Source organism: Carlito syrichta, unplaced genomic scaffold (genome assembly GCF_000164805.1).
Source record: "Carlito syrichta isolate Samal-C Ts95f unplaced genomic scaffold, Tarsius_syrichta-2.0.1 Scaffold314056, whole genome shotgun sequence".
NCBI classification, from domain to species: Eukaryota; Metazoa; Chordata; class Mammalia; order Primates; family Tarsiidae; genus Carlito; species Carlito syrichta.
This window is the reverse complement of record NW_007258152.1, coordinates 68,308-82,716: the sequence shown is the minus strand read 5'-3', so window position 1 is coordinate 82,716 and position 14,409 is coordinate 68,308. Positions and strand designations below refer to the sequence as shown.

Sequence of the window (14,409 nt, the reverse complement as noted above, 5' to 3'; positions counted from 1 at the left end):
TAAGGCTTTCTTTTACACCATACCGCTGAAATCCTCGTGAAAAGATCACAGATACCAAAACTTACAATAAATCCAATAATTCATTTAATCCTTATCTTGCTTGACATTGAAATACCACCTAAGTCTGATCACTCTTTCTCATCATGTGGCTTTCTCTGATTTTACTTCTACTTCATTTTCTACCTCTTCTTGGTCTTTTGTCTCCTATTTTTCACATTTTTTTGGTATTAATAAATGACACCATCATTTGCCTAAGTAAATGTTCAGTCCAAAATCCTTACAATAATGCTTGTCTCATTTTCTCCCTTATATATCTCATCCAGAGCATTATCAGATTGTGCTGGCTCTATCTTCAAATGACATTTTTAACCCCTACTTCTCCATCCCCTCCACTTCTACCATCCAAAGTCCAAGTTCCATCTCCTCTTGACCATACCAGTAGTTCTCAGGTTGTCTCAGAGCTTCCACCCTTGCCCCAATACTAAACATTTACCACAAATTAGCTAGAATTGCACAAATAAAGCATAAATCAATCAAGTCACACTACTGTTTAAATCTCTACCATGACTTTCTAGAACATTTAAAATGCAATTTGAAGTCTATTATACGTCTTAAAAATAACTACATCATCTTATCTCTTTGACTCATATCATTTCCTACTCTTTTCTATTTTACTCCAGTAAAATTAATCTCCATATTATTCCTGCCTTATGGTCTTTACATCTACTATTAACTCAGTCTGGAGTACTTTCCCCACCAATCTTCATATCATTCTGGAGTTTGCTCAGATATCGCCCTCTTAGAGAAGGCCTCTCTTACCACTCCACCTGAAATTGTCTTTCTCTTCAATCACTCTTTCTTCCGTTGCCAAACTTTTTCATAGAAGATGTAAATAAGTAAAACAAACATTTTGGCTATGCATTTACTTGTTTATTTTCTACCTCCAACATTTGAACATAGTAAATTGCTTGAGATGAGGAACTTTATATTCTGTTCATTGTTCTACCTCTAGAACTTAGACAAACGGTAGGCATATCATGAGCAATTAAATATATCTTTTCAATGTATACTAAAGATATTCTTTTGTTTGAATAAATTATTTGAAAATATGAATTAATCTTTTCTATACACAAGTTTTCAACACCCACTCTTATGACCATTCATGAGACATTTTAGCCCATGCTGCAATCTTATACTCCACTATTCCAAACCATTCAATCTCTTATCCATCCTGCTTCCTTATTTCTAGTAAGGGATCTTATCTCCCTTTTTGTCTCCAAGACACTTGATCTGAGCAATAGAAGGTGGAAATTGCCTTATTATCTTCTCTTTCTTCACGTGGCTCACCCCCATTTACCATTTGTCATGATTCATGACTAATGTTGTGTCTACCAGGTTACTTCACAGTTTTCTCAAGTTGGGTAATAAAGACTTTTTATTTGAACTCATAGTACATCTCTGTCTTAACACTTGTTTGTAATTTGTGGTCATGGGAGCTTAATGTTCTCATACCTGCACTGGACCACAAGCTCACTGAGGACAGTCACTCAAATCTGTTTCATCTTTGGTGTCCTCAGTGTCTACCACAGTCCTTGAACAGACCAAGAACTCAATAAACAGTTTGTATGTATGTGACTATATTGTCAATTTATGACATATTTATTAATGTAATAGCTCATACGTTATTATAATTTTAAAATAATATTTTTGGGAGACTGAAATTGTTTCTATGCATTGTCCCTCTCCTCAAAAAATTAGTGGGGTGCTTTGGTGTGTCACCTAGTCTATCACCACTGGGCCAAAGAGATGCAGAGTATTAGAGTGAAAAGAGCACTAAATCCAGAATTAGGAGAAAACATTCTTATCATTTCACCACTAACTCTTGGTATTCATTTGTGCAAGCCACTTATCCTTCCTGAGGCTTGGTTTCTTATTCACTAATAGAAAAACAGTAAAAATCGATGCTAAGATGATATTATATTGAAATTATTTGGTATTCAAAAATTGTTGCATACGAACATGGCTTCCTTTAAGTGATAGACTTGTTCCCTATGTGCTCCTACAAGATCATAAATTTTTAAGTTTTGAAAAGCAATTTTTTTATTTTTTATTTTTTATTTTATTTTATTTTTTTTTTTTTGAGTTGGAGTCTCACTCTGTCGCCCAGACTGGAGTGCAGTGGCCGCTCCCGGCCACCACAGCCTCAACCTGCCGGGCTCCGGCGATCCTTCCACCTCAGCCTTCCGAGTAGCCGGAATTACAAGCATGCGCTACCACGCCCGGCTGATTTTTTGATTTATATTGTAGAGATGAGGTCTCACTGCCCAGGCGGGTCTCGAACCCGCGGGCTCAGGCAATCCCCTCACCTCAGCCTCCCAAAGGCGCAGTATTACAGGCTGAGCCACCGAGCCTGGCTCAGCAATTTTTATTAATGATATAGCATTTAATTGAAAATCCTTGTGCATAGCTTGCTTATAGTTAATGTCCAAATATTGATTGATTGAATCAAAATAATAGCCATTAAGACTTTTATGCCCCCCCCAGCCAAAAGTTATTAGACTAAGGTTGGTTAGCTAGAGAAGAAATTTTAAAATATAGAAAATTGAATGTAATAACTTTATCCAGCAGGCCAAGGCTTATGTACAATATGAAAAAATCTTAACTGAAGCATGTATCAAAGGTTAGCTCCTGTGTTGTTGTTCTGAGAGTGAGAGACCTAAAGTAACCCCCGAAAAGTAGCTATAATAGATAATAGAGCAATTAAGAAATTTAGACTACATGTTGTATGTTGGCTACACCCAGTATAACTAGCTTTGCATACCATTTTAAATTTAGATCGTTTGTAATATGTTATTTTTTTCTTTTAAGGGATAATTTCAGAGCAAATTTGAATGAAGGTATAAAAAATTCTCTAATTAACAAAATTGGGCATTAGTCCATAAGGTTATATGATTCGAAAAGCAAAAATAACACTTCTCTGCAAATACAGGTGTACAGGACACACAACGCATTTTTCTGTTAGACTCAGCTCACATTGGACTTTTATTAAAACATGCTATATGTATAGCTGCTCTTTCATGTGAACTGCAGATTGTATATGGATAACATGGAAAGGAGTCAGGATACAGTCATATACATGATTAAGAAACTGGCTCTGTCCTAGGAGGAATTATTTTTTGCTTTTCTTCACTGGTTGTTTTCTGGCTTTATCAGTCCCTAGTCAGAGCTCCAGCCATGCACAGAATTGAGTTCCTGTGAGGTGAATTACTTGAGGATTACAGATAGGTTGAGGATATGGGGTCACTGGTGTAGGTAGCAAAGGAACCTTTCTATTGTACTCACATCAACATAACTAAACTGGTTGATTTTGAGAACTTCTTATTGCCAAGGACAGGAATATATCTCTAGATTATGTTCCATATGTGCACAAGTGTTTGAAACATACCATTAAATTAACTACCTTTCCTAACAAAATACCATGTGACATTTTAAAAACATGTGATTGTATGACAAGACAGATACTAAATTCTTAGTAATCCCAAAGAGAATTTTCATAACACAGTAAGCCAAAGACAGTATTAGAAAGGTACTAGCTTATTAATGGCTTTTTTAATAAAATGATACAGAAAAATTTAGAATTTGCCATACATAGTAGTTTCTATTTACATTGAACTCATATCTAATAATACACGATATATAAACACCCTGCATATGTGGACATAAGATTCTTAATTTTTCCATTTACAATACTAGCAAACAAAAATCTATATAATGTAAACACCTTCTTTCTTCTAGAAGTTGAATACCAGGAAAATTATTAATTTGCATTTGTCACTTAAGATTTTAAGGTTCTAAAAAATTCATCACAACGTATAATTTATGAGTATTACAAAATAATTTGCAAAATGCATCAACAATAATTGTTTTATTCCATTAAAATAAAGTTCATGTATTACTTTCATATGTGCTCACAATTATCACAGAAATGGTATTAAAATGTCACGACAAGCCAGGCTCAGCTTGTAATCCTGTGCCTTTGGGAGGCTGAGGTGAGTGGATTGCCTGAGCCCGCGGGTTCGAGACCCACCTGGGCAGCGAGACCTCATCTCTACAATAAATCAAAAAATCAACCGGGCGTGGTAGCGCACGCCTGTAATTCCAGCTATTCAGAAGGCTGAGGCGGAAGGATCGCCAGAGCCCAGCCGGTCGAGGCTGCGGTGGCCGGGAGCAGCCACTGCACTCCAGTCTGGGCGACAGAGTGAGACTTCAACTCAAAAAAAATGTCACAACATGGTAAAAAATTTTGTCTCTTTATAAATGCATAAATAGCTGTGTGTATTACTTTTCCAAATCTTTCTGAAATATTATTTTATTTACTTTTCTATTTTATTTTTATTTTAATGATGTGGGGTACAATTCAGGATTAGGTAGATAAGGGGTCATGATACAGGTAAAGTTTTTATTGAAGCAAAGAATAGTATGTCAATAAACAAATTACAGCATGCTACCTTTCTGTTCAAAATCTTCCAAGGCCAACAGCTTTCCTTCTCTCTTTGAGTAAAAGCCAAATCCCTTGCCAGGACATGCAAAACTCTGCTGGCCTTGTGCCACCCATGCCCATCACATTTCTGTACTTCACTGCCCTGATTCTTCTCTTTCTCACTCACTGGTCTCTGTGCTTTGGAAACGATGCAAGGAATATTCTAAGATTGGAACATTTTCATTTTCAACTGGGTTTCCTTTGTCTGTCTATTTTCCCCAGACATGCATGTGACTGGATAACTATCTTAGTTATTCAAATGTCACTTTCTCAGTAAGGCCTTTTGTGGCTTTCTCCATATTTAAAAATGCAGACCCCCATATACATGGTCTATTTTTCCCTTCCTTGATTTACTTTTTCTCCTTGCCATTATCATATATATATTTTTACATATTATGTATATGATATGTATATCATATATATTAAATATTTATATACATAATTTATAGATATTGTTTACATATTGCAATTTTATTATATACATTATTTTATATACAATTCTAATTATTTTGCTTATTTTCTGTTTTTCCCCACTAGAATGCAAAAATGTAAACTTCAAAAATTTACAAATCTTTATTGCATCAAAATGTCCCTAGTGCTTAGATCTGTATCTGTCATATAGTAGATGCTTAATAATAATTGTTGAATGGATGGGTGGGCTATAAAACAAACATATGACAGATAGTGCACAGGGTTTGATACTGAAACAAGTGTGATAGGAGGGGCAGAAGTAGAGTTTAATGCCCAGAAGTCACTAGGAACAATATGATAGAGACTTGTCAATCTCAACAAATTGATCGACGTTTTTAAAGCTATTGAAGTTTTGTTGAACAGAGACTGTAATTGGGTGGCCTTTTGTTTTATTTGCTTAAATTAATGCTTGCCTTTATGAACATTATTTTGCATATATTGAAATCAGGTTTATACTTTAAAGAAGAGATCAGGTGATAATGTTATTCTATTAGGAGTTAAAGAAACAGAGTTCAGGAGCACTGCTGCAAGACGAGGCTCTTGAATAGGGATTTGTTTTTCAAAAATGGAAATAGTGTCAGATACATGAGAGTTCTATGCCAGAGGCTGACAGTAACAGGAAAAAGATAAAACCAACCTAATTTAATTAATGAATCTTTAATTAGGAGAAGGTAAATCTGCAGGTCTAGATATAAATGACAATCAGTTTGCTGTCAGAATCATGTCAGAAAGTCACAGAATTACTAATATATTATGTAGCTTCTTTGCTGTGTCACAGGAATTGAAGGAAGGTAGTTACAACCAGGCTAAAGGTAAAACCAGAAAACAGTTACCTTATAGAAAGGATATGACTATAGGAGGCACCATAACTGAACTTTATTCTAATTAATTTGAGAAGAGCAAACTGAAAAATACTCTAATAGAGAGACATGTTGTGTCAGATGAAGGAAAATTAGAGCATAGAGCAGTGAAGTGGTTTGTCTAGAGTCTCTCAGGATAGTCATGGCAGAGCCAGAACTGGAACCAAAATGACTTAAGCAGTTCCTACATGGAGTAGTTTTGTTCTTTATGTTTTTGTCAATTCATTTTTTCACTCAGCTAATATTTTTTGAAGGCTTATTATATGCAAATTACTGTTCAATCCCTGCTTTCTTATCTTTTAATGTGGAGATGCAGACATAAAAAATATCACAAGTCAGAAGGGGATGAACGCTGGGGAGAAAAATAAAGCAGGAGAGAGAGCTGCAGAGCATCTGAGAGGTGGGAAATGGTGAAGGAAAAGCTCATGCTAGAAGAGAAGTGGGCTCTGAGGGTATCTGAGGAAAGACATGCTCTAGCCAGAGCAAGTAGCAAGTGCAGAGGTTCCAAGGAAGAAGTGTCCTGGTATGTTTGAGGAATGCAAGGTTGGTGTGGCTGGAGCCAAATGAGCAGAGAGAGTTGTGAAGAAACAGAGGCAAGAGGATTCAGATGGAGGGACTTCAGCTGTTTTATGAACTTGACTATTACTCTGAACAAGACCCACTGTCATTGAGGGATTTAAGCAGAGTATCAGAATATGCTTGATATCTGAAAAGGCTCTCCCTGGTCGCCATGTTGCAATTAGATGTGAGGATTCAAGGATGGGAAGCAGGGGACAGATAAGAAGTCACGGTGGTGATGCCAGCAAGAGGCAATGGTGGCTTTGACCCCACTAGTGGTGGAGCTGGGGAGAGGAGTGCTCAGACTCTAAAAATATATTGAAGGTAGAGCAGTCGGGATTCACTGGCAGATTGGTTGATAAGAGTTGAAGGAAGAGAGGAATTAACAGTAATTCCCAGATTTTTGTTCTGAGCAGCAAAAAGAATGAAGTTGCCATTTACTTAATTAAAGATGACTGCATGAGAAGGAAGTTCAGGAAGACTCTTTTGTTCTGTAGTACATATTCTCTCTCTTCCTCTCTGTCACTCTCTCTCTCTCTCTCTCTCTCTCTCTCATACACACACACACACACACACACACACACACACACACACACACACACACACCTCTTTCTCTCTCCCTTCCTCTTTTTTCTTTGCAAGTTATCAGTTAACAAAACTAGATTGGTCTGTAGCATTTCCCATAACATGAATTTCACAGATTCTTTCCCCTTGGTGCCACTTAACATGATCTCTTTTCTTTATTTTCTAGAAACCGGCAGCTAGATCTATAAGCTTGGTCAAATCCATGCTTAGTTTGGTCAATACTACTTTATTTGTAACACTGATTGTGTACACTCATCTAGAGATATGTCGTGTCTGGTTTCACTTGGTTATGTTAGCTGCCATTGATAATCACTGCTTAGCTCCTTCTAATTTGTTAGAAGTAGTGAAATAATGCACTCTAATTCTACCATTTTAGTCTTTTTTTATGAATGGAAATATTCACATAAAGAGAACATTAGTTATATTACAGTTCATATAGGAAAGGCAGGCTTAAGTGCTTGATACTGTCTTCTTATTTACCAATATTCAAAATAGTGAGTTGGTTACCTAGCATCTTCCAAAATTAAACAAGTTTTTAAAATTTAGTAAACTTATGGGTTTAAAAATACTTGATGTATTTTAATCCATTGCAGAAAATTCTTATTGATATTAAAATTGTCTCCTATTTGGCCATGGAGATTTTTGAACTGCCCTCAGTTGCCAATAACTTATTTTTTTATGTTGTGATGCTATTTTCCTGGCTCATCTTGTACCTTGTACATTTCCAGCCTTGGAATCCATTGTTTCTCCAGGGATCCTGGTTTTTTTTTTCTTAATGAAAATTGTATTTAGTGATGACAGTCTGGCGTTAAGGAACTGATCCTTACCTAGGAGATTTTTCAGTGTGCAGAAACAGGTTTTTAACATGCTCTTAAGTTTTTAGTGATGATATATATATATATATATTTGTTTGTTTGTTTGTTTTTCGAGTTGGTGTCTTACTTTGTCTCCCAGGCTGAAATGCAGTGGCACACTCATAGCCACCCAGTGTCGACTTGCTGGGCTCTGGCAATCTTTCCGTTTCAGCCTTCCAAGTAGTTGGAAAAATAGGCACGTGCTATCATGCCCAGCTAATTTTTTATTTCATTGTAGAGACGAGGTCTTGGCCTTGTTGTCCGGGCTGATCTTGAACTCGTGGGCTCAGGTAATTCATTCACCTCAGCCGCCCAAATTGCTGGGATTACAGGCTGAGCCACTGAGCCCAGGCGTTAGTGATGCTTCTAACTAAAATTTAAAAGTATGTGGAGTTTTTATTTAACCTTATTTATTGTATATATGCTTTTTCCTTATACTAAAATTTTCATGGTCTAAAACACCAAGATACTCATTTGCTTGATCCCATATGTGTAGAGCATTTCAATAACAGAGCATCCGGTGTCTAATTTTCCTGAAAGGTCAGGAGGAGAAGAATATTTGTTGACAAGATGAAGATGCATATTCTGATTAGACAAACACCATGGAGGAAGACCCAGAGGCTTGAGAGAGTATAGTTCATTTAAGAAAGAGCAAATGCCATTCTACCAGAGGGATGATGGATTGCAAAATCAGGAAGAAGCTGGAACATAATGAGCCTCACATTCAATGCTGTGGTTGTTGGAGCCCCAAGCAGACACCCAAGCTGTATTTTGATATGATTTTGCTTCCGGAAGTATCTTGCATTTGTTTTTAATAAAAAATGTTACTTTTCTACTCTGTCCTTATAAGCCAAACTTTGGTATGAGAAAAGTGCAGGGGTTACTTTAAGGAGTGTTATCCTCAACTCTGTTCTATATCAGTTCAATGAAAATACCAGTTAAAGTATAACTTAGTTATTTTCTGACATTTGAAGAAGCATTTGTATACTAATTACCCAGTGTCCTTGTTGTTTTTCTTCCCACAGAGGACAAAGTATGGACCATAGTGTCTCATGACTTGCAGATGCAGACGACCGTGGTTGGCTACAACCCAGAAAAATACTCGGTGACACAGCTCGTTTACAGCGCCTCCATGGACCAGATAAGTGCCATCACTAACAGCGCTGAGTACTGCGAGCAGTATGTCTCCTATTTCTGCAAGATGTCAAGGTTGTTGAACACGCCAGGTAGGCCGAGAATGGAATGTTACTTTTAATTACTATCTCAGCTGGTGCTTGGAATTACCTAAACAATCCAACAGGTGTGGCTTATTATCTTATAGTCCAGTCTTCAATGTGCAGGTTGCTCTAAATAAGTGAAATAGAACCCCTTGGCTTGTTTTCTGGGAAATGAAGTTTAAAAAGTATGATTTTGAAAAAAAGTGTGGTTTTAAACAATAAGTTTTTATGTACATAGAAGTGTGTGAGAGTGTTTCTGGTGCTTGATTATCAGTAGTAGTAACTTTGTGAGACAAAGTTTATCAGAGCACCTTGCAAACTTTCAAGTAATTCCCTTTGAATTCTTCAGGTCTTTAGTGTAAAGATGAAAGACTGTCTGCAAGTAAATAAGGTATAGACTAGCAATAGAATTTAGAGATCTTTGTTGTCTATATTCATTTAACAGGATGTGTTTGTCTCAAGAAGTCCAGCCTGAATTTTTTTATGATGGTTGTCATTTAGCAATGCTTTTGTGTGTGTGTGTGTGTGTGAGTGTGTATACGCATGCACATGCATGCATGTGGAAAACTGTGTTAGGTGTAGAGCATAGACAGTTTCCAAAAGATATCTTGGAAAGAACTTTACTACATCGATGACCCATATTCTCTGGGAGTCTTAGAAGTAAATTCAGTATATCGACAGAAAAACTACATTCATGCATTGATAGCATAATACAGTGGAAATAAGCACGTGCCTTTAGGCAAAGGAATATGAGTTTATGATGTTCAGTCGTATCACTTCCCAAGTGTGTGACTTTGAGGGAGTTAACTGACCTCTTTTAAAAGTCTATCTTAACTGACAAATTAAAATTATATATATTTATTATGTATGACATGTTTTGAATTATGTATATGTTATGGAATGGCTAAATCAAGCTAATTAACATATGCTTTACTTCATATAATTAGTTTTTTGTGAACACTTGAAATCTATTCTCTTAGCCATTTTCAAGAATGCAATACATTGCTATGTTGTTCAACAGATCTTCTGATACCAAGTCTCAGATTCCAGTGTTTTTTCTGTCAAGCAGATATCATAATACCTTTTGGAGTGTGATTGTGAGAATTGAATGAGGTAATATATAGGTTCTGATTTATTTAGGAACTTAATAAGTAGCAAAGAGTATATTGATTTTTAAAATAATATAACAACTTTGGAAGTGACATTGTGCTATGCCAGAGAGCAGTGGACTATTTGATGCTCAAAATCAGTATTGAATTGGAGCCAGTGTTGCAGGGAGTAGCTTATAGAGAAGAATTGTAAGCAAAATAGTATATAATATTGTGAAGATTCCAGTACTTTCTATATGTAAAGCCTTGTGCTAGAATTACAGAGTGTTCTTTAAGAAATAGGGATTTAAAAAATGAGCGGGAGTTGACAAAGGAGGAAAGTAAATGCTATGCTGTGGAGTTGGAACTGTATTCTAAAGGCCAGTTCTTCTCCAACTTTAATGTGCATTAGAATAATTGGAGAGTTTGATAAAACACAAGTTGCTGGGTTTCATTCCCTGAGTTTAGGATTCAATAGGTCTGAGGTAGTGCTTGAGATTTACTTGTATAATGAGTTCTGTGAACTGAACTGTGTTCCCCCAAAATTCATATGCTCAAACCCTAACTCCCAATGTGACAGCATTGGGAGATTAGGCTTTTAGGAAGTAATTAAGATTAAATGAGGTCATAATGGTGAGGTCTAAATCTAATAGAATCTGTGGCCTTATATTTATAAGAAGAAGAGAGAAAGATACATGTGAAGACATAGCAAGAAGGCCACCATCTAAGCCAGAAGAGAGCTCTCACCAGAAACAGAATCAATCAGCGTCTTAACCTGAGACTTCCCAGACTCAATAACTGTAAGAAAATAAATTTTTGTCATTTAAGCCAGTCTGTCCATAGTGTCTTTTTATGGCATCCTGAGCTTACAAATGCAATGGCATCCCAAGTGATACAGTTATTACTGGTCAAGAGACCACTTTTTGGGAACCACTGCTAAGAACAATGGCCCTTAAAGGTTTCTATAGCCCAGTGTTTTTTCTATTCACCCTCACTTCTCATAGCTGTGTGTATGTGTCTTTTTTTTTTAAACTGGATCCTGATTACAGTGTTAGGGAAAGTCAAACAAGGACTATGGAAAACCAAAGGCAATAAGAGCGAGCCATTAATGAATCTCATCGGCTTGTCCTCTCTCTGTTTCATGAGTAGATGCTCTCTACTGAAGATCTTTTAACAGATTTCAGTTCATTAAATCTTTAGTCCCGTGGTGGCAATAAGGGAGGGGACAAATTGCTGACAAAAATTTGGTACCCTCAGCTTTATTTTCTTTCTTCTATTAAACTGCAAAGTCATATTTCACTTTTGAATTTTTCTCTGGTGACTAAAAAACACAATATGGCTTATAAAAAGTCCAACTTACAGTTTAGGCACCAGGCGAATTAGCTTGTAGGTAAGAAAGATGGTTTGCCCTTTGTGTTTCAGATCTTGCAATTCCATATCTTTCTTTTCCTTCACTGATCCTCTTGTCCTTTCTCCTTAGCCACCAAGACACCTCACACACTTATCACTCTCCTTTACAAAACATGAGATGCACAAAACATGAGGAAAGATAGGATACACTTATTTTAAGCACTACGTTAATTACATCTTCCAATAACAAGACAAACACATTTCTCTTCAACCTCCAGACACCCCTTTCAGGAGGAAAACTGCTCAATTGAAATCAAGAGTAAATTTTTAATCTGCACAATAAATATACTATTTTCTTTGTGTTTCCAGAAATCCAAGCATTGTGTTTCTAGCTATCTGTAGATTACTATTGTACTTACTAAACTGCCCTTTGAAAATATTAGTTTATCATATGCTTCTTGCCTTTCTGAACCACGCTTATATGTATCAAATCTTTTAGTCACATAAGAGCTGTACTGAATAAATGTTTGCTCATTTGAATGAAATGCGTGATATATAGCTTTACATATTCCTTCATCAGGAATATGTAAACTTCAGACAGTTGTGTTTAAGCCAAAGCATGAATCAGAATTGTCAAAATGTGGATTATATGACCTTACTTTGATAGAACTTGAATGGAGCCCAGATACGTTTGTTTTTAACAAATATCCATGAGCAATTATTAGAACCACACATTCAGAAACTGTCTTTAATTTATGACATGCAGGTCTCACACGTTGGAATTTAAGGTGTTAGTTCTTCATATAGGAGAAGATTAAAGGGAATATTAGGGCTTGTCTGACCTATTGAAATAAAATGGTGTACTTAATTATTTCCTCCAGCTAAAATAATCATAATAATAGCTTTTAATCCTTTTGATATTCTGGTATCTGAATATTAAGTGAATTTCAGCTTTTTCTTGTGAGTCATGTTTTATACTCCCAATTTCTAGTTTCCAGGCTGACTAATCTATAGAACAGCCAATGCAAGAAAAAGGAGTGGTTGAGATAGTGAGTTCCATGTCTTATATTATTGTATTCTATATATGTCAAAACAAGAAAGAACACAATTTAATTAAAATCTTTGGTTTTTTTTAAGGAGCCAATGTTTACTATAATTAGTTTCTTTTATCCTTCATGGCAACATTCAATTTTAAATATCCATTTACTCATTCTTAACTAAGGCTGAATTATATTGGAACTTCTGTAGTAGTACTTGTGACATCTGTTTGAATACAAAGTATATTCATTATAGTCATTACAATTAAAATGAATATCAAATGAGTTGGTAATAGCTATATACTTAAAATGTTATTCTTTATTTTAAGAGCTTTACCCTCAAGAGTTCATTTGTGGCTCTACAATTCCTAATGGTACTTCTGATAAAGAGTTGATAAGCATATGGACCTTATTTTGATTTTGATAAATGTTTGTTTGTACCATACAATTAGTTAGCAAATATAGAATTACTCATTATTTGTTTCTTACAACTTTTACAAGGATAGTAATATATGGCTTTCAATGTTGTATTTTATTACTAAAAATTTGTTAAATGTAATCAAATTTAAAATAATGATTTTGCCATTATTTATGGTCATATCTATTCTGGCAATGTGACTATTAATTCAGTTGTCCTCAACTTTAGAAAAGACATAGAAATAAAACAAATACAATTATTTTATTTTATGTAGAAGAGCCTATTTGGGACAAGACATGCCAATTTAAGAATGAACCAATTAGTTCTACCATTAATGAAAACCATTAATGGCTATCCAAAGAGAAGTCTGCATGCTTTATATTTACAAGGAGGAGCCCCCAAAACTGGAATTACCTCTTGGAGGACAAGCCCCTTGTAGTACAGAATTCTCCCACTAGGCAAGTGTTCTAGGAACCCATTGGCATCAGTGTACCAGCTAGCATTGCTGTGAAAGGTTGCATGAGGTTTCAGTGAATTTTTTTGGAGATTCTTTTGATATGCTTGCTCACTTCGTGATGGGTGGTTTACAAGTGCACCTGCCCACACCATGCTGTTTTCAGCAGTTTTTGACCAAAAATGTCTTGACCCCCATGCCCCACTCTCTGTATTTACCTGATCTCACCCCGAGCAGCTTCTTTTTGTTTCTCTGGATGAAAAAAATCCTCAGAAGGAAATGTCTTGCCCAAGTGAAAGAAGTAAAACAAGGCAGAAGCATTAAAAGGAATCAAAATTGATGAGTTCAAAAACTTTTGAGCAGTAGACAAAAAATTACTGATTTTTGCATCAAACAGAGTTCTTTGAAGGTGACTGAAACTTAAACATGTAAGAATAAATATACAATTTTTTATAAATAAATTGTGTTTTAGTGGGTCCCCTTTGTGTATCATCCAGAATTATGAATGGAATAACATCTGAATTCTGAAAGGTAAAAGTTATTAAATAGTAATACCTACTTCCTAAATAAGCACCATAACTCAAATTTGATAAATTCAGTGCCAAGAAAGTTACATTAGGTCCTACTTAAGCAGTCTTAGTCAACAATTCTAATGCTTTTAGATACCAAGATCTTTGGACAAGACCTATTAGCCTGCTTTTAAAATTTTATATTTGTGTATCTTAGATACACTATAGTCATATATTTATTTTACAAATCATGTTATACTTTCTAATTAATAATCTTCTCCGAAAGTATTTATTCCCTACATAGATAAAGATTTATTTAATTGTAGGGGTATAAATTTATGTTTCCTATTTTTCTAACTATATTTAGTGCTGTTTTGTTAGTTTCCAGAGTTTCATTTCTTTTAATTTCTCAGTGTATTCTAGTTTTCATAAGTCACACTTTTTATTGCTTATAAGAAGCAATATAAA

General features: G+C 35.5%; 1 protein-coding gene across 1 annotated transcript in view; it reads left to right on the top strand.

Annotated features, from left to right (window-relative positions):
• LOC103273485 (contactin-associated protein-like 2) overlaps positions 1 to 9,094 on the top strand; it is a gene marked incomplete at both ends in the record, with an annotated part of 313,919 nt that extends 304,825 nt beyond the window's left edge. The window contains one exon of the mRNA XM_008070922.1: positions 8,894 to 9,094. Within this exon, the coding sequence (XP_008069113.1) occupies positions 8,894 to 9,094 (201 nt within the window). The remainder of the gene's footprint in view (positions 1 to 8,893) is intronic.
• Positions 9,095 to 14,409: the final 5,315 nt, after the last annotated feature.